The sequence below is a fragment of the Leucoraja erinacea genome, chromosome 17, assembly GCF_028641065.1.
Source record: "Leucoraja erinacea ecotype New England chromosome 17, Leri_hhj_1, whole genome shotgun sequence".
Taxonomy (NCBI): Eukaryota; Metazoa; Chordata; class Chondrichthyes; order Rajiformes; family Rajidae; genus Leucoraja; species Leucoraja erinaceus.
This window is the reverse complement of record NC_073393.1, coordinates 4969661-4992273: the sequence shown is the minus strand read 5'-3', so window position 1 is coordinate 4992273 and position 22613 is coordinate 4969661. Positions and strand designations below refer to the sequence as shown.

Below are 22613 nucleotides of genomic sequence, written 5' to 3'. Positions count from 1 at the left end.
AGGCAGGTACGGGATACTGAGTTGGATGATCGGCCATGATCATATTGAATGGCGGTGCAGGCTCGAAGGGCCGAATGGCCTACTCCTGCACCTAATTTCTATGTTTCTATGTTCTATGTTTGATGGGCCGAATGGCCTAATTCTGCTCCTAGAACTTATGAATAAAGTGCTCTCATTATTTTGCCCCTTAAATAAATGATGTCGCAGATATGAAAAGCAATTGAATTTATTTAGTCCAAAGGATGGCACAGTGGCGCAGCGGGTAGGGCTGCTTCCTCACGGCGCCAGAGACCCCAGTGTGATCCTGACCTCGGGTGCTGTCTGTGTGGAGTTTGCACGTTCTCCCTGTCTACACGTGGGTTTCCTCCGGGTGCTCCGGTTTCCTCCCACACCCCAAATACGTGCATGTTGGTATGTTGATTGGCCCCTCTGTAAATTGCCCCTCGTGTGGATGTGAAAATGGGATAGCATAGAACTGAAGTGAACGGGGTGATCGATGGTCTGCTTCAACTCGATGGGCCGAAGGGCCTGTTTCCATGTTATATCTCTAAACTAAAAGATTATTGAGGGCTTGGACACGCTAGAGGCAGGAAACATGTTCCCGATGTTGGGTGAGTCCAGAACTAAGGGCCACAGTTTAAGAATAAGGAGTAAACCATTTAGAACGGAGATGAGGAAACACTTTTTTTCACAGAGAGTGGCGAGTCTGTGGAATTCTCTGCCTCAGAGGGCGGTGGAGGCGGGTTCTCTGGATGCTTTCAAGAGAGAGCTAGATAGGGCTCTTAAAAATAGCGGAGTCAGAGGATATGGGAGAAGGCAGGAACGGGGTACTGATTGGGGATGATCAGCCATGATCACATTGAATGGCGGTGCTGGCTCGAAGGGTCGAATGGCCTACTCCTGCACCTATTGTCTATTGTATATTGACAGACAGCATCTCTGGAGAGAAGGAATGGGTGACGTTTCTGGTCGAGACCCTTCATCAGTCTGAAGAAGGGTCTCGACCCAAGACGTCACCCATTCATTCCTTCTCCCCATAGATGCCGCCTGTCCCGCAGAGTTACCCCAGCGTTTTGTGTCCAACTTCGGTACAAACCAGCATCTGCAGTTCCTTCCTACACATAAAAATAACACAGTTTGCAAACATTTTGAACAACGAGAGTGGCTCTTTAAAAGAAGAGCTGCAGAACACTTTTTACTCTGCATAGACTCCTCCTTTGTGTGATCTAACTGGGCACTATTATTGTATTTCCTCCAACATCGGAAACACAGTCTTTAAGGGCGAGTACCCACGGAAACGTGTGTCCATTGTGCAAATTAGACCTCGCGTCTCCACATCCAAGTCCCAAGATCACAATAGTTGCCAAGAGCAAGACTGTGTTTTGATGTTTCAGTTCCAGGAGGGGATTGAAGGTCAGTTTATTGCTTTAGATCCAGCGCGTTCTATGGTGAGATCGCTATGATTGTATTTTGTAATGACATAATTCAGACTTTGAACTGTCTATGACTTTCTCATTGTTTAACAAGTACAGACTTTCAACCCATTTCTCATGGGCATTTTTTAAATTGTTCGGTCACGTATTTTGGTTGGGTAATTGTATTTTTGCGGAAATGTTACTGAACGATCAAATTTTGACGTAGGTGGGAAAGACCCAGGGGTTTGTGCTGTCGAGAGATGACTCCGTTTTACGGCTGTGATCAGATATCTGGAGCTCAGCAAGTTCCTTTTAGTTTCGTTTAAGGACATAAGTGATAGGAGCAGAATTAGGCCATTCGGCCCATCAAGTCTACTACTCCATTCAATCATAGCTGAACTACATCTACCTCCTAACCCCATTCTCCTGCCTTCTCCCCCATAACCCCGACACCCGTACTAATCAAGAATCTTTTTCTTACGGAGAGTGGTGAGTCTGTGGAACTCTCTGCCTCTGTTCTCTGGATGCTTTCAAGAGAGAGCTAGATAGGGCTCTTAAAAATAGCCGAGTCAGGGGATATGGGGAGAAGGCAGGAACGGGGTACTGATTGGGGATGATCAGCCATGATCACATTCAATGGCAGTGCTGGCTCGAAGGGCCAAATGGCCTACTCCTGCACCTATTGTCTATCTACCTATCTCTGCCCTAAAAATATCCACTGACTTGGCCTCAAAGGCCTTCTGTGGCAAAGAATTCCATAGTTGTTTGGTTTAGTTTAGTTTAGTTTAGTTTAGTTGAGAGATACAGCGTGGAAACAGGCCCTTCGATCCACCGAGTCCGCACCGAACAGCGATTCGGGCACATTAACACTATCCTACACACACTCGGATCAATGGACAATTTTTATTTACAACAAGCCAATTAACCTACACAAACCTGTACGTCTTTGGACTGTGGGGAGAAACCGAAGACCTCAGAGAAAACCCAGGCAGGTCACGGTACACGGCATATTCCTGCACCTATTGTCTATTAATTTCATAATTATAATCGTAATTTGTATCATGATTAGAAATAACTACTTTGCAGAAAATGAAGGAAAAATAATTTACATTTGTACTTTGCATAAACTGAGCCTTTTTTAAAAAAACGTTCAAAAAAACCAGTCTCTTTATTACAACCGGAATAACTGCAGAAATGTTTCTCAATTACATAATTAGTTTAGTTTGTTGTCACGTGTACCGAGGTACAGTGAAAAGTGATTTTGTTCCTTGCTAACATGTCAGCAGGAAGACAATACACAATTACAATCGAGCTGTCCACAGTGTACAGATACAGGATAAAGGGAATAACGTTTAAATTCCGATTAAAGATAGTCCGAGGGGCTCCAATGAGGTAGATGGGAAGGTCAGGACTGCTCTCTAGTTGGTGATAGGATTACAGAGCAGACCTGATGGGCCGAATGGCTCCTATCACTTATGGCTTCTGCTCCTATCACTCATGGACTTATGAGGAACGTACTCTAGCTGAAGAGAGGACGGTTCAGTTGCCTGATAACAGCTGGGAAGAAACTGTCCCTGAATCTGGAGGTGTTCGTTTTCACACTTCTGTACCTCTTGCCTGACGGGAGAGGGGAGAAGAGGGAGTGGCCGGGGTGCGACTGGTCCTTGATGATGCTGCTGGCCTTGCCAAGGGTATTGTAGACAGAGAACAGTACAGCACAAGAACAGGCACGTTCGTTGACGGGACAAGCCCGCACGTCTTTGGGGGAAACCGGAACACCCGGAGGAAAACCCACGCAGGTCACGGGGAGAATGTACAAACTCCCTACAAATAGTAACCGTAGTCAGGATTGAACCCGGGTCTCCGGTGCTGTAAGGCAGCAGCTCTACCGCTGCGCCACCGTGCTGCCACATGTGTACTTCCAACATGCAACATCTGGATATGTCCACCCCCTCCCACCTGTGGTCACAGATGAGTTCTCCCTGATAAGTATCATGTTTATATTTAGCAGATTCACTTCACATTTTAAAACGTCTTCACGTACACGTGGCTGGCAGGCAAATTTGTTTTTCTGGCTTTAGGTTTCAAGTTTATTATCAACATATTATGAAAGGAAAATCACGTTTGACTAATCTTCTGGAATTTTTTGAGGATGTGACAAGTAAAATGGATGAAGGGGAGCCAGTGGATGTAGTGTATCTAGACTTTCAGAAAGCCTTTGATAAGGTCCCGCATGTGAGACTGGTGACTAAAATTTGAGCACATGGTATTGGGGTTAGTGTGTTGACGTGGATAGAAAATTGGTTGGCAGACAGGAAGCAAAGAGTAGGAGTGAACGGGTCCTTTTCAGAATGGCAGGCAGTGGCGAGTGGAGTGCTGCAAAAACTTTTTCACCCAGAGAGTTGTGAATTTGTGGAATTCCCCGCCACAGAGGTCAGTGGAGGCCAAATCACTGTGTGGATTTAAGAGAGAGTTAGATAGAGCTCTAGGGGCTAGTGGAATCAAGGGATGTGGGGAGAAGACAGGCATGGGTTATTGATTGGGGACGATCAGCCATGATCAGAATGAATGGTGGTGCTGGCTCGAAGGGCAAAATGGACGCCTCCTGAACCTATTTTTTATGTTTCTGTATTTCAATGTTTCTAAAATATATGCAGGAGTAGGCTATTCGGTCCTTCGAGCTAGCAACGCCATTCAATATGATCATGGCTGATCATCCAAAATCAGTACCCCGTTCCTGCTTTCTCCCCGTATCCCTTGATTCCTAGCCCTAAGAGCTAAATCTAACTCTCTCTTGAATACATTCAGTGAACTGGCCTCCACTGCCTTCTGTGGCAGAGAATTACACAGATTCACAACTCTCTGGGTGAAAAAGTTGTTCCTCATCTCAGTCCTAAATGGCCCACATATTATTCTTAAAGTGTGACCCCTAGTTATGGACTCCCCCAACATGGGGAACATTTTTCCTGCATCTAGCCTGTCCAATCCCTTAAGAATTTTATATGTTTCAATAAGAATCCCTCTCATTCTTCTAAATTCCAGTGAATATAAGCCCAGTTTTGTTAACATTTCCAAGGTCAAATTAACACCCATTTCTCCCCTTCCACGTCCCCCTCCCCCATCCCCTGGCGGCTCGGTGGCGCAGCGGTAGAGACCCGGGTTCGATCCCGACTACGGGTGCTGCCCGTACGGAGTTTGTACATTCTCCCCGTGACCTGCGTGCGTTTTCTCTAGGTGCTCCAGTTTCCTCCCTCATCCCAAAGACGTACAGGCTTGTAGGTTAATTGTCTTCTGTAAATTGTCCCTGGGGTGTGTCGTGGACGGTGTGATCGATGGTCGGTGTGGACTCGGTGGGCCGAAAGGGCCCAATTCTGCGCTGTATCTCCAAACTATATAACAGCCATTAAATGTGTAAGAAAGAACAACAGATGCTGGTTTAAATCGAAGGTAGACACAAAATGCTGGAGTAACTCAGCGGGTCAGGCAGCATCTCTGGAGAGAAGGAATGGGCGACATTTCGTGTGGAGACCCTTTTCTTCAGACTCTTCTCCACCCATTCCTTCTCTCCATAGATGCTGCCCCACCCGCTGAGTTACTCCAGCATTTTGTGTCCACCAACAGCCATTAGACGTTTGTAATGTGTAGGAAGGAACTGATCAAACCGAAGGTAGAAGGTAGAAGGTAGAGAGTACAGAGGAGATTTACTAGAATGTTGCCTGGGTTTCAACAACTAAGTTACAGAGAAAGGTTGAATAAGTTAGGTCTTTATTCTCTGGAGCGCAGAAAGTTAAGGGGGGACTTGATAGAGGTCTTTAAAATGATGAGAGGGATAGACAGAGTTGATGTGGACAAGCTTTTCCCTTTGAGAATAGGGAAGATTCAAACAAGAGGACATAACTTCAGAATTAAGGGACAGAAGTTTAGGGGTAACATGAGGGGGAACATCTTTACTCAGAGAGTGGTAGCGGTGTGGAATGAGCTTCCAGTGGAAGTGGTGGAGGCAGGTTCATTGGTATCATTTAAAAATAAATTGGATAGGCATATGGATGAGAAGGGAATGGAGGGTTATGGTATGAGTGCAGGCAGGTGGGACTAAGAGAAAAAAAGTTGTTCGGCACGGACTTGTAGGGCGGAGATGGCCTGTTTCCGTCCTGTAATTGTTATATGGTTTTATATAGATACACAATGCTGGAGGAACTCAGCGGGTCAGGCAGCATCTCTGGCTAAATGTTAATTTGTAAGGCGCCCGGCTTGGGCACCATCTTGTCTCCCTTCCATTCAATCGACCGACTACTGTAATATCTCAGCGTGAAATCCAATTCTGCTTTCACTTGCAGGTTGTCATAGCAATGGAAGATGGCGACAATGATCAGACCAACAGACTACAACGTTTATCAATGAGCGATGATCAACCTGCCGCATCCTGTGGGAACGAGGGTGAGTCTGTTCCGGAGACGGGAAGCTCAGGTATCCGAGGTCAGGGATGTCACCCAATGGATGGAATCCCATCACAAAACCAAGCCAATCCAAAAGGTGGGATGACGGAACGTAATGGAGGATACGTCCACTGTCAAATTTAATACTAAATTGTATTATAAAGATATTGCAAAATCGGAGAGCATTCCAACTTTACTTTTAGTTTAACAAAAAAAGGAACTGCAGCTGCTGGTTTATACCAAAGAAAGACACAAAGTGCTGGAGTAACTCAGTGGGTCAGGCAGCATCTCCAGAGAACATGGATTGGTGAGGTTTTGGGTCAGGATCCTTCCGCAGACACAAGTCAGAACAATCAGTCTGAAGAAGGGTCCCGACAAGAAACGTTGGTTCTCTAGAGATGCTGCCCGATCTGCTGAGTTATTCCAGCACTTTGTGTCTATCTGTCATTTTAGTTTTTAGTTGTAGAGATACGGAATGGAAACAGGCCCTTCAGCCCACCGGGTCCAGACTGACCATCAAGATTCAAGAGAGTTTATTGTCATGTGTCCCAGATAGAACAATGAAATTCTTGCTTTGCTTCAGCACAAAAGAACATAGTAGGCATGAATACAGAACAGATCAGTGTGTCCATATACCATTCTATAAATATATACACACATGAATGAATAAAACAGATAAAGTGCAAATAAGCAGATAATGGGCTATCAATGTTCAGAGTTTTGAGATGAGTTTAATCGCCTGTTGGCTGTGGGGAAGTAGCTATTCCTGAACCTGGACTTTGCAGTCTTCAGGCTCCTGTACCTTCTACCTGAAGGTAGCGGGGAGATGAGTGTGTGGCCAGGATGGTGTGGGTCCTTGATGATGCTGCCAGCCTTTTTGAGGCAACGACTGCGATAGATCCCCTCGATGGTAGGGAGGTCAGAGCCGATGATGGACTGGGCAGTGTTTACTACTTTTTGTTGTCTTTTACGATCCTGGGTGCTCAAGTTGCCGAACCAAGCCACGATGCAACCGGTCAGCATGCTCTCTACTGTGCACCTGTAGAAGTTAGAGAGAGTCTTCCTGGACAAACCGACTCTCCGTAATCTTCTCAGGAAGTAGAGTCGCTGATGAGCTTTCTTTATGATTGCATCAGTGTTCTCGGACGAGGAAAGATCTTCAGAGATGTGCACGCCCAGGAATTTGAAGCTCTTGACCCTTTCAACCATCGACCCGTTGATATAAACGATCACCCGTTCACACTCGTTCTACATCATCCCTCATTCACATCCGCTCCCTACAATACACACCAGGGGCAATTTGTACAGAGGCCAATTGATCTACAAAACCCGCACGTCTTTTGGACGTGGGAGGAAGCCTGAGCACCCGGAGGAAACCCACGAGGTCACTGGGGGAAGGGGACAACTCCGCACAGACAGCAACCGAGGTCAGGATTGAACCCGGCTCCCGGAACCGGGCTCAAGTCAGGCTTCGGCCTAGTAAATCACTTAGGGCAGCACAGTGGCACAGCTGGTAGAGTTCCCGCCTCACAGCTCCAGGGACCCGGGTTCAAACTGAGAAGTCCACATGCCCTCCCCACTGCTGAAATATCGACCGTTGTAAGAAGTTCAAGGGATTTTGTTCGCAAAATGTCGATAATACATAACAAACGGGAGCAGAAGTCAGCCATTCGGCCCATGTTTTAACACCATCAGAAGAATTGGAATACTAGAATACGGAACGGCACACCACAAGAACAGCCCCTTCGGTCCACAATGTCCATGCCGGACATGATGCCCAGACCAACTCTCAGCTGTCTCCACATAATTCATCTCCCTGCATATCCATGTGCCTATCCAAACGTCTCTTAAACGCCACTATCGTATCGGCCTCCACCACCACCCCTGGCAGCGCGTTCCAGGCACCCACCGCACTCTGTGTAGAAAAACCTGCCCCCACATCTCCTTTAATCTTTGCCCCTCTCACCTTAAAGCTTTGCCTCCTAGTATTCAGTTTTTTACAACCTGCGGCGAAAAAAGGGATTTTCCCATTCTGGGAATAATCTTGCAGGTGATTTCCTGGATTCATTGAATCTAAATGAGAAGTAAAATGCTGCAAGGTATTTGTTTTTCCGATGAGCCAATACACCGCTCGCCCTCCCCTTCCCCTTCCCCCGACATTCCTTCCACCCGCCTCACTATTCGCAACTCTTTAATCCTTTGTCTCACGCCTTCTGGTTTTTATATCTGACCTTTGACCAACCATTTTGTCGTAAAAACATTCCTCACCTGCCTCCACCGATTACCTGTGCTGGAAGGAACTGCATATGCTGATGTATACCAAAGTGAGGCACAAAAGGCTGTGTAACTCAGCGGGTCAGGCAGCATCTCTCTAACTTCTACAGGTGCACAGTAGTTGACCGGTGACCGGTTGCATCGTGGCTTGGTTCGGCAACTTGAGCGCCCTGGAGAGGAAAAGACTACAAGAAGTAGTAAACACTGCCCAGTCCATCATCGGCTCTGACCTTCCTTCCATCGAGGGGATCTATCGCAGTCGCTGCCTCAAAAAGGCTGGCAGTATCATCAAAGACCCACACCATCCTGGCCACACACTCATCTCCCTGCTACCTTCAGGTGGAAGGTACTGGAGCCTGAAGACTGCAACGTCCAGGTTCAGGAATAGCTACTTCCCCACAGCCATCAGGCTATTAAACTTGGCTTGGACAAAATTTTGAACATTAATAACCCATTATCTGCTTATTTGCACTTTATTTGTTTTATTCATTCATGTGTGTATATATTTATATAATGGTATATGGACACACTGATCTGTTCTGTAGTCATGCCGACTATGTTCTGTTGTGCTGAAGCAAAGAAAGAATTTCATTCTCCTATCAGGGACACATGACAATAAACTCTCTTGAATCATCTCAGAAGAGAAGGGTGAGTCTGAAGAAGGGTCCCGACCCAAAACCTGTGACTTATTCCATTTGTCATAAGATGCTGCCTGACCCGCTGAGTTACTCCAGCCTTTTGTGTTTATCTTCGGTGTAAACCAGCATCTGCAGTTCCTTCCTAACACGACTTAAAATATGCACCTATCACCTGCCATCCTTTATCCTGCCCTTGTGCCACCAAAGAACTGTAGATGCTGGTTTAAACTGAAGATAGACGCAAAATGTCAAAATGCTGGAGAATTCAGTGGGTCAGGCAGCATCTGAAGAGGACTAGACATAGAGGTACAAAGTTGAGGTGGTTAGTATCAGTTTATAGTTAAGTTTAGTTTAGTTTAGAGATACAGCAAGGAAACGGGCCCGCCGGCCCACCATGTCCACACCGACCAGCGATCCCCACACATTAACCCCACGCTACACACACTAGGGACAATTTTACAATGACACCAAGCCAATTGACCTACAGACCTGTACGTCCTTGGAGTGTGGGAGAAAACAGAAGAATGCGGAGAAAACCCACGCAGGTCATGGGGAGAACGTACAAACTCCGTACAGACAGCGCCCGTAGTCGGGATCGAACACGGGCCTCTGGCGCTGTGAGGCAGCAACTCTACCGATGTGCCGCCCCTGTTGGCAAGTTTATCGAGATGATGAGAAGCTTTTGTTTGGGCGCTATCCCATAATAACAGATCATTCTATACGAGAGTACAACCAAGCCATACACAGGTATAACAGGCAGTGCATAGAGAAAAATGCTAGTCTGGAGTAATGGAATATGGTTTAACAGCATTGTAAAAAGTGCTGCAAAATGCTCCTCTGTTCCAGTTCCAGAGAATAATTCCAAAATACACAACGTTACTTGTTACAAGTTGGAAGAAGGGTCTCGATCCAACGCATCCTACCCATGTACTCCAGACATGCTGAGTTACTCCAGACATGATATCATTTTTTCTCCAGAGATGCTGCCTGACCCACTGAGTTACTCCAGCACTTTGTGTCATTCTCTCTCTAGAGCTGCTGCCTGACCCATTGAGTTACTCCAGACATGATATCATTTTTTCTCCAGAGATGTTGCTTGACCCGCTGATTTACTCCAGCACTTGGTGTTGTTTTCTGGGCTAAAGTTGAACTAATTTTCTCTTTGCTCCTCTCAGCGCTGTGCGGCAGGGCTCTGCCGGAAGCTCTGCTGACCACCAAGCAGCTGTTTCAGTACTGGAACACCATGAACAAGAAGGTGAAACCCATCCGCCTGCTCTTCGAGATACCAGAGACCAGAACTGTGAATGAGCAGTGCTCCAGATATGTGGTGAGTTTGGCCCCAACAGACTAGAGGCCTCTTGTGTGTACAGTAGACAATGTCCTAGGAGTCATCACACCAACATCTCAGGAATTTAGCAATTGTCTCCTCAAACCTCAGACAATTAGTATATTCTACTTAAAGGGCAGCACAGTGGTGCAGCACCAGAGACCTGGGTACAATCCTGGGCGGCACGGTGACACAGCGGTAGAGTTGCTGCCTCACAGCGCCAGAGACGCGGGTTCGATCCCGACTACGGGTGCTGTCTGTACGGAGTTTGTACATTCTCCCCGTGACCACGTGGGTTTCCTCTGGGTGCTCTGGTTTCCTCCCGCACTCCAAAGACATGCAGGTTTCCGCCCACCGAGTCCACGCCAACAAGCGATCACCCGTACACTAGTTCCGTCCTATGCTCCGGGGGCCATTTTACGGAAGTCAATTAACCTACAAACCCGCACGCACGTCTTTGGCGTGTGGGCGGAAACCGGAGTGCCCGGAGAAAGCCCACACTGTCACAGGGAGAACGTGCAAACTCCGTGCAGATGTCATTAATACTTGGAATATTCTTGAAAATAAGTAAAAGTTCATTTCTTCAAATGTCCTTTCAAAATCAATTATTTCCCAGGGCATAATGCTTATTGATCAGATTATTGCATGAAATGCGTTTATCCAAAAAAAGGCGACACAGCATGGTGCCGCAGCGGTAGAGTCGCTGCCTTCAGCGTTGCAGCGCCGGGGACCCAGGATCGCTCCTGACCACGGGCGCTGTCTGTACTGCACGTTCTCCCCGTGACCTGCGTGGGTTTTCTCCGAGATTTTCGGTCTCCTCCTACACTCCAAAGAGGTACAGGTTTGTAGGTGAACTGGCTTGGTGTAAACGTAAATTGTCCATAGTGTGTGTGGGGTAGAGTTAGTGTGCAGGAATCGCTGGTGGGTGCGGGCATGATGCGCTGCTCTATCTCTAAACTAAACTAAACATTTTTTTTTAAATTAGAAAGTGATGAAGGTACTTGTATTTCACATGGAATCACCTAGTTCTTCTGACACTGAAAATGACCCATGAAAGCATAATGTCTCACTTTTTTCTCTAAAAATTGCTGCGATTAGATCTATTTCAAACTAATTTCACTGGAAATGTATTTCAATTGGTATAGTACTACTGTGCTACCACTTCCCCCATTAATAAGGGAAATGGGTTACATGCAATAAACCTTCAAGCATTAACTATAGCAGCAGAAAGAGGAACATGATAATTTCAGGAGATGTGATACTGTGTGAATTATTGAAAGCCTTGTTTACTGGAAGTTTAGTAAAACTTGCTGGAGATTTGGGCGAAAGGAGAAGTCTAACAAGGGCTACTGCACAAGATGTTGTGCATTTGCATTCCTCAAATCCAAATGAAAGTGTCCAAAGAAACTGGCCATTCAGCCCACCGAGGCCATGCCGATCATTGGTCACCCGTTCACAAGAGTTCTATGTTATCTCCCTTCCACTCCAGCGGTGTGACAACTGCCAGCCCACCAGCCGTGAGTGAGCTGCCTGCACATCAGGCTTGAGTGACTGAGCTGCCACCCCAAGAATCCATTTGACCCACAATATTCATACTAGCCCTCTGGAAACCAGTCCCTTCAGCCCACAACACCCATACCAGCGCTCCAGAAAGCCTCCTCACCCCACCTCCCCACCAATATTGGAATTGGTGGAGAGGTGGAATATTGCGTTAGGGGACCAGCCCTTCCGTGTGAACATGAGACCCAACGGGTCCCACTCAGTCTAGTTTATATAGATACATGTGTGTGTGCCCCCAAGTCTATGTAGTTTGGAGCTTATTTGGAGGTTGTGGGTTTAATAGCCGTGTGGCTGTAGGAAGGAATTGAGTGTGTAAGTTCATAGAAACATAGAAATTAGGTGCAGGAGTAGGCCATTCGGCCCTTCGAGCCTGCACCGCCATTCAATATGATCATGGCTGATCATCCAACTCAGTATCCCGTACCTGCCTTCTCTCCATACCCCCCTGATCCCCTTAGCCACAAGGGCCACATCTAACTCCCTCTTAAATATAGCCAATGAACTGGCCTCAACTACCCCTCTGTGGCAGAGAGTTCCAGAGATTCACCACTCTCTGCGTGAAAAAAGTTCTTCTCATCTCGGTTTTAAAGGATTTCCCCCTTATCCTTAAGCTGTGACCCCTTGTCCTGGACTTCCCCAACATCGGGAATAATCTTCCTGCATCTAGCCTGTCCAACCCCTTAAGAATTTTGTAAGTTTCTATAAGATCCCCTCTCAATCTCCTAAATTCTAGAGAGTATAAACCAAGTCTATCCAGTCTTTCTTCATAAGACAGTCCTGACATCCCAGGAATCAGTCTGGTGATTCATGATCAAAACGGAATAAGAACATGCAGATGTAGACTGTGGAGCAGATGGAAAGCCCCAAGACAGTTCTGTCTTGTTACACACATTGGCACATGATATCATCAGGGGTTACGGGGACCTGGTTAGATTCACCACCGGCGAACGTGGGATTTTCACTCATAACGATGATAGAAGCTGACAATCCCCGCCCAGGAAACGCTGCCTAGTTTCAGAGTTTCACTCTCGTGTGAAGTACTGTGGTGGGGAACCTGATATTGGCATTTAGAGTTGGCTTGTGTTGAAGTGCACATGCTGCATTTAGTCTGATGCCAACTCGAAAATGAGGAAGTCAATGAGGAAGTTCGACACAAAAAGCTGGAGTAACTCAGCGGGACAGGCAGCATCTCTAGAGAGAAGGAACGGGTTGACGTTTCGGGGTCGAGTGCTTCTTCAATCAGGAAGTCTGAAGAAAGGTTCCGACCCGAAACGTCACCCATTCCTTTTCTCCAGTGACGATGCCTGTCCCGCTGAGTTACTCCAGCATTTTGTGTCTCTCTTCGGTGTAAACCAGCATCTGCAGTTCCTCCCGACACATCAAAACACGAGGTCAGATTTTAGACTGCAATTGTTTGCCCCAGTTGCGGAAATTGGTAAAACATAAACTCACAGGTTTAGCATCGAAACGCTGATTCATGGCACACATTTGTGTGTAATGTCTTGTGTGTAAAATCAGGAGGGGGATAGATGGCCCAAAGGGCCTGTTTCCATGCTGAAGCTAGACACAGAATGGTGGAGTAACTCAGCAGGTCAGGCTGCATCTCTGGAGGAAAAGTTCATGTGATAGGAGCAGAATTAGGCCATTCGGCCCATCAAGTCGACTGTCATTCAATCATGGCTGCTCTCTCTCTCTCTCTCCCCCCCCCTCTCTCTCTCCCCCCCTCTCTCTCTCTCTCCCCCCCCCCCCCCCCTCTCTCTCTCTCTCTCTCTTCCCCCCCCTCTCTCCCTCTCTCTCTCTCAACACCATTCTCCTGCCTTCTTCCAATGACATCTGACACCCGTACTAATCAAGAATAGGTGATGTTTTGGGTCGTAACCCTTCTTCAGACTGAAAATAAAAGTGGGGTGGGGGGGGGGGGGGGGGGGGCAGAGAATAATCTGGAGGTGGGAAAAGTCCAGAACAAATCCGAGCCGTCAACTGATGACCTCAGGAAGAGTGGAGTCCATAATGGTCCATTGTTGGCAGTGGAAGAGTTGCTAACGAGAGGGGTACAAGGATGCGAACAGTGAAACTAGTAGAACGCTGAGGGTGGGGAAGGGAGGGGGAGAGGGAAGGAATGCAGGAGTTATTTGAAATGAGAGAAATCAATGTTCATACCGCTGGGTTGTGAGCTGGCCAAACGCATTACACGTTTGCACGTTCTCGCTGTGACCGCGTGGGTTTCCTTCGGCTGTTCCGGTTTTCTACCACATTCCAGCGACGTGTAGGTTTGTGGGTTAATTGGCTTCTGCAAATTGGCCCAGGTGTGTAGGATAGATCTAGTGTGAGCGGGAGACCGTTGGTCAGCCCGGACATGAAGGGTCGAATGGCCTGTTTCCGCGCTGTATCTCCAAACTAAACTAAACTAAACTAAACACACTAGGGACAATTTACACATACACCAAGCCAATTGATCTACAAAACTGAACATCTTTGGAGCGTGGGAGGAAACCGAAGATCTCGGAGAAAACCCACGCAGGTCACGGGGAGAACGTACAACCTCCGTACAGGCAGCGCCCGTAGTCGGGATCGAACCCGGGGCTCCGAAGCTGCAAGTGCTGTAAGACAGCAACTCTACCGCTGCACCACCGTGCATTGTCTCCTTTGTGTCTCTGCACTGTACACAAACCTCAGGGAATAAGCTAGGTTTCAAATGCTAATGAATATGATGCAAAAGGAAAAAAATATCCTCAAGAAACTGACACAAAGTGCTGATGTAACTCAGGCAGTGTCCCAGGAGAACATGAATAGGTGACGTTTCGGGTTCCATATCAAAAAAAGATGTGCATTTGCAGTGCGCCTGCCTCTAACGTGTAGGGGGTGGATGAGAAAGTGGGATAGCATTCGGCTAGACTCGATGGGCTGAAGAGACTGTTTCCTCGCAGTATTTCGAAAACAAAAACCAAAGAAACAAAACTTGCGTTTTTCCAGGAGTGTAGAGGCACTGAATTATTTTTATGTAGAAAATACGTTGTCCTGGTTGTCACAAGATCGATGAACCTACAAACCTGCACATCTTCGGGAGCACAGGGAGAACGTGCAGACTCTGCAAAGACAGCACTCGTAGTCAGGATCGAACCTGGGTCTCTGTGTAGATAAGTAAGGGTATCAAAGGTTACGGGGAGAAGGCTGGAGAATGGGGTCGAGAGGGAAAGATAGATCAGCCATTAATGATTGGCTGAGTAGACTGGATGAGCCAATTCTGCTTACTTTTTCCTTTTTTATTCATTTATCCATATATTTATTTATTGATCTGTTTATTTATCTATTTATTTAACTCTCTATCTATTTATTGGTTTATTGGTCTACGTAGTTATCTATTTATTGTCTAACTGTCTAACTATCTGTCTAGCGAATGGAATCTTACAGAAACATAGAAAATTCTTCGAGGATTAGACAGGGTAGATGGCAGGGGAAAGTTCCCGATGTCGGGGGAGTCCAGAACCAGGGGCCACAGTTTAAGAATAAGGGGTAGGCCATTTAGGACTGAGATGAGGAAAAACTTTTTCACCCAGAGAGTTGTGAATCTGTGGAATTCTCTGCCACAGAAGGCAGTGGAGGCCAATTCACCAGTTGTCTTCAAGAGAGAGTTAGATTTAGCTATTAGGGCTAAAGGAATCAAGGGATATGGGGGGAAAGCAGGAACGGGGTACTGATTTTGGATGATCAGTTTGCCTACCGCAAGAACAGGAGTACGGAGGATGCCATCTCAACGGCACTTCACTCCGCCCTCTCCCACCTTGACAACAGAGACACTTATGTAAGAATGCTGTTCATCGATTACAGCTCAGCATTCAACACCATTATTCCATCAAAACTGATCACCAAACTCGGTAACCTGGGCATCGACCCCTCCCTCTGCAACTGGATACTGGACTTTCTAACCAACAGACCCCAGTCTGTGAGGTTAGACAAGCACACCTCTTCAACCCTCACCCTGAACACCGGCGTTCCTCAGGGCTGTGTGCTGAGCCCCCTCCTCTACTCCCTCTTCACCTATGACTGCACACCTGTACATGGTACTAACACCATCATCAAGTATGCAGATGATACAACGGTGATTGGCCTCATCAGCAACAACGATGAGCTGGCCTACAGGGAGGAGGTCCAGCACTTAGCAGCATGGTGCGCTGACAACAACCTGGCCCTTAACTCCAAGAAGACCAAGGAGCTCATTGTAGACTTCAGGAAGTCCAGAGGCGGCACGCACACCCCCATCCACATTAACGGGACGGAGGTGGAACGTGTTTCTAGCTTCAGGTTCCTGGGAGTCAACATCTCCGATGACCTCTCTTGGACCCACAATACCTCTACTCTGATCAAGAAGGCTCATCAGCGTCTCTTCTTCCTGAGGAGACTGAAGAAGGTCCATCTGTCTCCTCAGATCCTGGTGAACTTCTACCGCTGCACCATCGAGAGCATCCTTACCAACTGCATCACAGTATGGTATGGCAACTGCTCTGTCTCCGACCGGAAGGCATTGCAGAGGGTGGTGAAAATTGCCCAACGCATCACCGGTTCCACGCTCCCCTCCATTGAGTCTGTCCAAAGCAAGCGCTGTCTGCGGAGGGAGCTCAGCATCGCCAAGGACTGCTCTCACCCCAACCATGGACTGTTTACCCTCCTACCATCCGGGAGGCGCTACAGGTCTCTCCGTTGCCGAACCAGCAGGTCGAGGAACAGCTTCTTTCCGGCGGCTGTCACTCTACTAAACAACGTACCTCGGTGACTGCCAATCACCCCCCCCCCCCCCCCCCCCCCCCCCCCCCGGACACTTATTATTATTTTTTTTTTTTTTAATTCAAATCGTTTGCTATGTCGCTCTTCAAGGGAGATGCTAAATGCATTTCGTTGTCTCTGTACTGTACACTGACAATGACAATTAAATTTGAATCTGAATCTGAATCTGAATGGCAGTGCTGGCTAGAAGGGCTGAATGGCCTACTGGTGCAGGAGTTTCCCCATGGCCCCAGCGAGTTCATCTCCAGTGTGGTCTAAGTTGAGGGTGCACATTCTCTCCATGACACCACAGACTTCACCCACATGCTCCTGTGGCCAGCAACGTCCAAAGAACATGCTGGTCGGTAATTTAAGTGGCTCTGGTAAATTACTAATAGCACAGGTGAAAGGCTTATGAGAGAGATACAGTGGGGAAATGAGATCGCTTCGAGTGTCAGCATCGGCTCGATGGGCCAAGTAGCCTCAAAAGAACATATGATCAACGACAGCAAGACTTTAGCTTCAGTAAACACTCACTAACTGCACAGAGTTATATATCGTGACTTTTAGCCTGAAGAAGGGTCTCGACCCGAAACGTCACCCATTCCTTCTCTCCAGAGATGCTGCCTGTCCCGCTGAGTTACGCCAGCATTTTGCACCTGCCTTGCGCCGAATGGCCTACTCCTGCACCTATTTTCTATGTTTCTATCTTCGGTTTAAAAGCAGTTCCTTCCTACACACGTCTGTCAGTCCATCTGTCTATTTGTCTATTACAAGATTCAAGAGAATTTATTGTCATGTGTCCCTGATAGGACATGAAATTCTTGCTTTGCTTCAGCACAACAGAACATAGTAGGCATGAATACAGAACAGATCAGTGTGTCCATATACCATTGTATAAATATATACACACATGAAACAGATAAAGTGCAAATAAACTGATAATGGGCTATTAATGCTCAGTTTAAATTAATTATCAATTACGTTGTTTCACCTGTGCTGAATTTGCTGGGATATCCATTGGGATTATGTTAGAATGAATTGTGAATCATTTTCTGAAGTCGTCCTAAGCTAGTCTGCCGTTGTCTTTTCCACTCATCAGATGTACAAGGTGGTGGTGATCAAGTCGGGCACCTACGACGGCAACCAGGCCTACATTGAACGGCGATACTCGGACTTTGAAAAACTGCACAGGAATATCCTGAGGAACTTTAAAGAAGAGGTGGAAGAGATCACTTTTCCAAAGAAAATCATGGCGGGGAACTTCCTTCCCGGGAAAATCGCCGAGCGGAAGCTGGCGTTCCGGGACTATCTGGCGCAGTTGTACGCAATCAAAGACATCCGCTTCTCCGATGAGTTTATTGAATTTTTCTATCTGCCAGAGGTGCAGGAGGGATATGGGTGCCTGAGGAGCGGACAGTACACCAGGGCTCTGAAGGGTCTTCTCAATGTGTTCAGCTTACAGGAGAAGCTGTGTATGCATCGCCACATTACCTTGGTCCTCACTCTCAGTGCTATTGGACTGTGTTGCAGAGACCTGGGGCATATAGAAGATGCCTATGTATTTTGCGAGAAGGCTGGGCTTATCTTGCACGATTTTAGTTGCCATCAGTACTATTACCCTCTGATGAAGATTCAGGTCGCCCTGGGAAACGAGTTGGGGAGGAACATGCGGCACTTACAGGACAGGCTGATCAAAATGGAGGAGCGCCACGGAAACCAAAGCAACCAGCCGTCGCTGAAAGAGCTGGTGGTGCAGGAATACATACAGGACGGCTGATGGGGACGCAAGGACTCCTGCGTGGAACCCAATGTGTCGGAGTAACTCAGCGGGTCAGGCAGCATCTCTGGAGGGCGTGGAGAGGTGGCGTTTCGGGGATTGGAAGCCTTCCTCGCTCGGATGGGCGAGATTTCAGATCCGGAGCCTTTTTCAGACTGAAGAAGGGTCCCGACCCCAAACGTCACCTTTCCATGTCCTCCAGAGATGCTGCCTGACCCGTTGAGTTACTCCAGCACATTGTGTTCCACATCAGCGCGGTGGCGCAGCGGTAGAGTTGCTGCCTCACAGCACCAGGGACCCGGGTTCGATCCTGACCACAGGCGCTGCCTGTAAGAAATTTGTACGTTCTCCCCGTGACCTGCGTGGGTTTTGGCCCGGTTTCCTCCCACTCTCCAAAGGCGTGCAGGTCTGTAGACTAATTGGCTTGGTAAAAATTGTCTCCGCGCTGTATCTGTAAACTAAACTAATTAAGACTGAAGAATCCATCTTCACCAGATTGTTAAATTGCCAAAAATGTTATTGCTGGAATTTCTGCCGTGTCTCATTAACTTGGCCACTTTTGGGGTGATTTATATTTCAACTTGGTCGCTCACAGAAATGCAACAAATAGTTTATTACCTTCAGACATGATCACGTTGAATGGTGGTGCTGGCTCGAAGGGCCGAATGGCCTACTCCTGCACCTATTGTCGATTGTCTCATCTCCGTTCTAACCATATAACCATATAACAATTACAGCCCGGAAACAGGCCATCTCGGCCCTACAAGTCCGTGCCCGAACAACTTTTTTTCCCTTAGTCCCACCTGCCTGCACTCATACCATAACCCTCCATTCCCTTCTCATCCATATGCCTATCCAATTTATTTTTAAATGATACCAATGAACCTGCCTCCACCACTTCCACTGGAAGCTCATTCCACACCGCTACCACTCTCTGAGTAGAGAAGTTCCCCCTCATGTTACCCCTAAACTTCGGTCCCTTAATTCTGAAGTCATGTCCTCTTGTTTGAATCTTCCCTATTCTCAAAGGGAAAAGCTGATCCACATCAACTCTGTCTATCCCTCTCATCATTTTAAAGACCTCTATCAAGTCCCCCCTTAACCTTCTGCGCTCCAGAGAATAAAGACCTAACTTATTCAACCTTTCTCTGTAACTTCGTTGTTGAAACCCAGGCAACATTCTAGTAAATCTCCTCTGTACTCTCTCTATTTTGTTGACATCCTTCCTATAATTGGGCGACCAAAATTGTATACCATACTCCAGATTTGGTCTCACCAATGCCTTGTAAAATTTTAACATTACATCCCAGCTTCTATACTCAATGCTCTGATTTATAAAAGCTTTCTTTACCACCCTATCTATATGAGATTCCACCTTCAAGGAACTATGCACGGTTATACGCAGATCCCTCTGTTCAACTGTATTCTTCAATTCCCTACCATTTACCATGGTTCTAAATGGCTTACTTATTCTTAAACAGTGTCCTCTGGTTCTGGACTCCCCCAATATCAGGAACATGTTTCCTGCCTCTAGCGCATCCATAGTCTAGATTGTTGCTTCATGTGTTCTGCTGACTCCTGTTTTGTAATCAGTTGTTAACATTGGATTTACACTGGACTTTCCCGGCTCTTTGTGCAAGGAATTATAACAGTTTTGCCGTGGCAAATGAAAAGAAAACGTCTACTTTAGCGCTGAGTTTCAGGTGAGACTATGTTGTGGTCTCGACAAGGGAAGGTTACACAATAAACATTTTCCAAAACATGAACTTGAAATGATTTATGTCCAAAAACATCCCCTTTGGTGATATTTATTCCATCATGACAAAGGATCATGCGTGTGAATGTAATGTTCTAAAACGCCACAAAGCTGTTAATTACCTTAATTTACAGTTACAACAATGAAACAGGCAATTCGGTCCATCAAGCCCGTGCCGACCATTGATCAGCTGTTCACATTAGTTTAGTTGTAGCTTAGTTTAGTTCAATTTACTTTAGTTTAGAGATACAGCGCGGAAACAGGCCCTTCGGCCCACCGAGTCCACACCGACCAGCGATACCCGCACACTAACACTATCCTACACACACTAGGGACAATTTACATTTATACCAAGCCAATTAACCTACAAACCTGTTCGACTTTGAACCGAAGATCTCGGAGAAAACCCACGCAGGTCACGGGGAGAACGTACAGACTCCGTACAGACAGCACCCGTAGTCGGGATCGAACCCGGGTCTCCGGCGCTGTAAGGCAGCAACTCCACGAATGCCACTTTCCCATCCACTCCCTACACACTAGGGGCGATTTACAGAGGCCAATTAACCTATAAAGTCACACGTGTTTGGGATGTAGATCGACACCGGGTGGCAAACCAGTCCAGACCCCATACAGATAAGCACCCACAGACAGGGTGGAACCCGGCTCTCTAGTGCTGCAGGAGTTGTAAAGCAGCATATCTACCGCTGCACCACCGTGTCGCTGTTATAACCTTGCGCATGGGCCATGCTAATCTTCTCTGTACAATAGACAATAGGTGCAGGAAGGAGTAGGCCATTCGGCCCTTCGAGCCAGCGCCGCCATTCACCGTGATCACGACTGATCATCCCCAATCAGTACCCCGTTCCTGCCTTCTCCCCATATCCCCTGACTCCGCTATCTTTAAGAGCTCTATCAAACTCTCTCTTGAAAGCATCCAGAGAATTGGCCTCCACTGCCTTCTGAGGCAGAGAATTCCACAGACTCACAACTCTCTCGGTGAAAAATTATTTCCTCATCTCCGTTCTAAATGGCTTACTCCTTATTCTTAAACTGTGGCCCCTGGTTCTGAACTCCCCCAACATTGGGAACATGTTTCCTGCCCCTAGCGTCTCTAATCCCTTAATAATCTTATACGTTTCAATGAGATTCCCTCTCATCCTAAATTTCCAAAGTTCTAATGTTCCAATTAGTTCCTGTTCTCTGCATCCTGCCCCCTGACTACAATCACATCACATTTCAAGAGTCCACAAGCAAACTTCTGAGTAAACACACAGGTACTCCCACTCTCTATCCCCTCCACACCCACATCCTAGTTCTCCAACCCGTCCTCCTGATTAAAGTTTACCTTCGTTGTCACCCTAACCCTAGCAAACAATTATCTATTCTACAAATCCACAGTCCCCTTTGATCTGTGTTTTCACACCTTACCCTTCCACATCTCTGCGTTTCCCTCTCCCCTGACTTTCAGTCAGAGGAAGGGTCTCGACCTAAAACGTCACCCGTTCCTTCTCTCCAGAGATGCTGCCTGTCCTCGCTGAGTTACTCCAGCAAGCATTTTGTGTCAAGCTTTAGAGTGATATCCCTCTTATTCACCATGGGATGGCGCTGATATATTGTAAGACGCTGAAATATTGTCAAACAAGCATTGGGAAACTAGTTGTTTAAAGGCCCAGTCCCACTGTACGAGTTAATTTAAGAGCTCTCCCGAGTTTCAAAAATAATCAAACTCGTGGTAAGCACGTAGAATGTACGTAGCGGGTACGTCGGAGCTCGGGACGTCTCTCAGCGGCTCGTAGCGCTAACGGCAGGTACTCGGGAAACGCGGTAAGCTCGGGAAGACTCGTGAAGATTTTTCAACATGTTGAACAATGTCCACCAGAGCCCCGAGTACCTACGAGCGGCTATTACCGTAATTCTCCGAGTTCGAATCAGGGGAAACTCTTGAATTAACTCGTACAGTGGGACAGCCCCATAACAACAGAGTCACAATGAAGTCTGGTCCACAGCCGTCATAACTGCACACGATAGAAGGAAAACTTACAAGTCGGGGAATTCTTTAATAGTTTCTGGTTTTACCTGGAACATACGTATAAATGAGATGAGGTTTTCATGAGGTTAAAGTTTTGTGTCAGTATCTGTCTCAACAATTCAAGCGGGGGGGGGGGGAGATAGTTAAGTGATGTTTATTATTCACTAGTCAAGAGTATTTTATCATCGTGTGTCCCAGATAGAATAATGACATTCTTACTTGCTGCAACTCAACACAATATGTCAACTTAGTACACTATCAACAATGTACTAAGTAACATAATAAACAAGAAAAAAAGTTCAGTGTGTGTATATACACACACACACACACACACACACACATATATATATATATATATAGTATATGAAGAAGGGTTTCGGCCATAGATGCTGCCTCATCCGCTGAGTTTCTCCAGCATTTTTGTCTACCTTCTGAATCTGGAGGTGTGCGTTTTCACACTTCTTGTACCTCTTGCCTGATGGGAGAGGGGAGAAGAGGGAGTGACCAGGACGAGACTGGTCTTTGATGACCTCAAAAGGAGGAACCACAGATGACTTTGATCCAAGGGGAAGCTCATTGCACAGATTGAAATGATTCTTCAGGTGTTGAAAACCCTGCAGGTTCACTACCTGGGCAA

The 22613-nt window shown here is 46.9% G+C and overlaps 1 protein-coding gene across 1 annotated transcript; it reads left to right on the top strand.

Moving 5' to 3' along the window:
- Nucleotides 1-1141: 1141 nt before the first annotated feature.
- Nucleotides 1142-19528, top strand: LOC129705032 (sorting nexin-20-like). The gene is made up of 4 exons (XM_055648412.1): nucleotides 1142-1413; nucleotides 5753-5948; nucleotides 9939-10090; nucleotides 17514-19528. The coding sequence occupies exons 2-4, from the start codon at nucleotides 5765-5767 to the stop codon at nucleotides 18189-18191; spliced, it is 1014 nt and encodes a 337-aa protein (XP_055504387.1). The 5' UTR covers nucleotides 1142-1413; nucleotides 5753-5764; the 3' UTR covers nucleotides 18192-19528.
- Nucleotides 19529-22613: the final 3085 nt, after the last annotated feature.